At 41.5% G+C, this 1,256-nt stretch overlaps 1 protein-coding gene across 1 annotated transcript in view; it reads left to right on the top strand.

The window, feature by feature from the left end:
• The first annotated feature begins 1,098 nt into the window (after positions 1-1,098).
• Positions 1,099-1,256, top strand: part of setmar (SET domain and mariner transposase fusion gene) — a 3,786-nt gene continuing 3,628 nt past the window's right edge. Inside the window, exon 1 of the mRNA XM_031852407.1 lies at positions 1,099-1,254. Coding sequence (XP_031708267.1) covers positions 1,156-1,254 — 99 coding nt within the window. The 5' untranslated portion in view covers positions 1,099-1,155. The remainder of the gene's footprint in view (positions 1,255-1,256) is intronic.

The raw sequence follows: 1,256 nt of genomic DNA, 5'->3' as shown, positions 1-1,256 counted from the left end.
CATATGAATTACACAACATCATAGAAAGGGTAGGCATGGAAACACACTCTACATAACTTTCAGTGTCCCCGTGTAAAACAAATAAAACCGGAATGACATTCAAACAAGATGACTATTCATTCTTTACTCTGGAGACCATTCAGTGCAGAAATAACTGAACAGCAGTCAGGAATCGTCTGACAGTAGACGCCACAGTTCAACGAACACAGCTGAATTGTGGAGCTGAACTTCTTTCAGTCTGGGCTTCTATGAACCCACAGCTTCCCACAGACATACTCACATGGCCATGTTTCAATGTCAGAATATGCTCCCCTGGCATTTAATGTGCTTTATCTTGAGAAAGGGGGCTTCGTCATTTAGGAAGACTTGGGTATAGCCTTTTAAAAGGATCAGAATCAGAATCAGAACCGGTTATTTGCCACGGTATGTTGCACATACAAGGAATTTGACATGGCGGGTGGTGCATAACATTAACTAATTAATTAAAATGTACAATAAAATGTAAAATAAAGTGCACAAACAAACAGATAACAGGACTACAAACAAGTATAATGTAAGTGTATGTAAAAGTGTCAGGTGTATTTAAATAAAGAAATATAGAAGGGATGTGCAGGGGAGTGTACCGGAAGGATAGGATAGCATATTGTATCCACTTTAATGCAATTTTAAGTGTGTGGCATTTGTTTTAATTGATTCTGCCTATTGTCCAGACATCTATGTCTCTCTCATTTCAGTCGTGGCTTCACAAGAGGAGTCCCAGTGTTTTTCCTAACTAGTCCTGCCATCTGCAGGCCACATGATAGTACTGTCGTTGTCTGAACACTGCTTGTGCCTGTAAAATAAAAACAGAATAAAGAGGTGTGATGCTGTGAGATGGCTTCACCCTCACAGTAGTTTAGATGAAACACTTATCTCGTGCTGTGCAGTATTTGTCCTTAATGAGCTGCTGCTGCCCATTTTTGTCCTGACTGAGACCAGATGGTCAAACCCCCACGGTTCATAATTACAGCGATGTAATAACACAAACACGCCTATAGGGGGAGCTAGCGTGCCATTAAACTACCGGAAGTTACAGCTGCTGGGTTTGGGTTGTTTTCTTTTTGCACATCCCAGCTGACCAGCTGCTGTTTCATTTGAAAAAAAGAAACTTTGGATATGAGTGTTGACACACGTGTGGATTTGAGCAACGGCCTCGAGAATGTTCCTGTGTTCATTGAGCGGAGTTCCGCCGACATGACGTTTCCTGAATTTCAGGT

Source organism: Anarrhichthys ocellatus, unplaced genomic scaffold, assembly GCF_004355925.1.
Source record: "Anarrhichthys ocellatus isolate YVR2014 unplaced genomic scaffold, GSC_Weel_1.0 scaffold1, whole genome shotgun sequence".
NCBI lineage: Eukaryota > Metazoa > Chordata > Actinopteri > Perciformes > Anarhichadidae > Anarrhichthys > Anarrhichthys ocellatus.
This window is presented reverse-complemented; position numbering and strand designations above follow the sequence as displayed.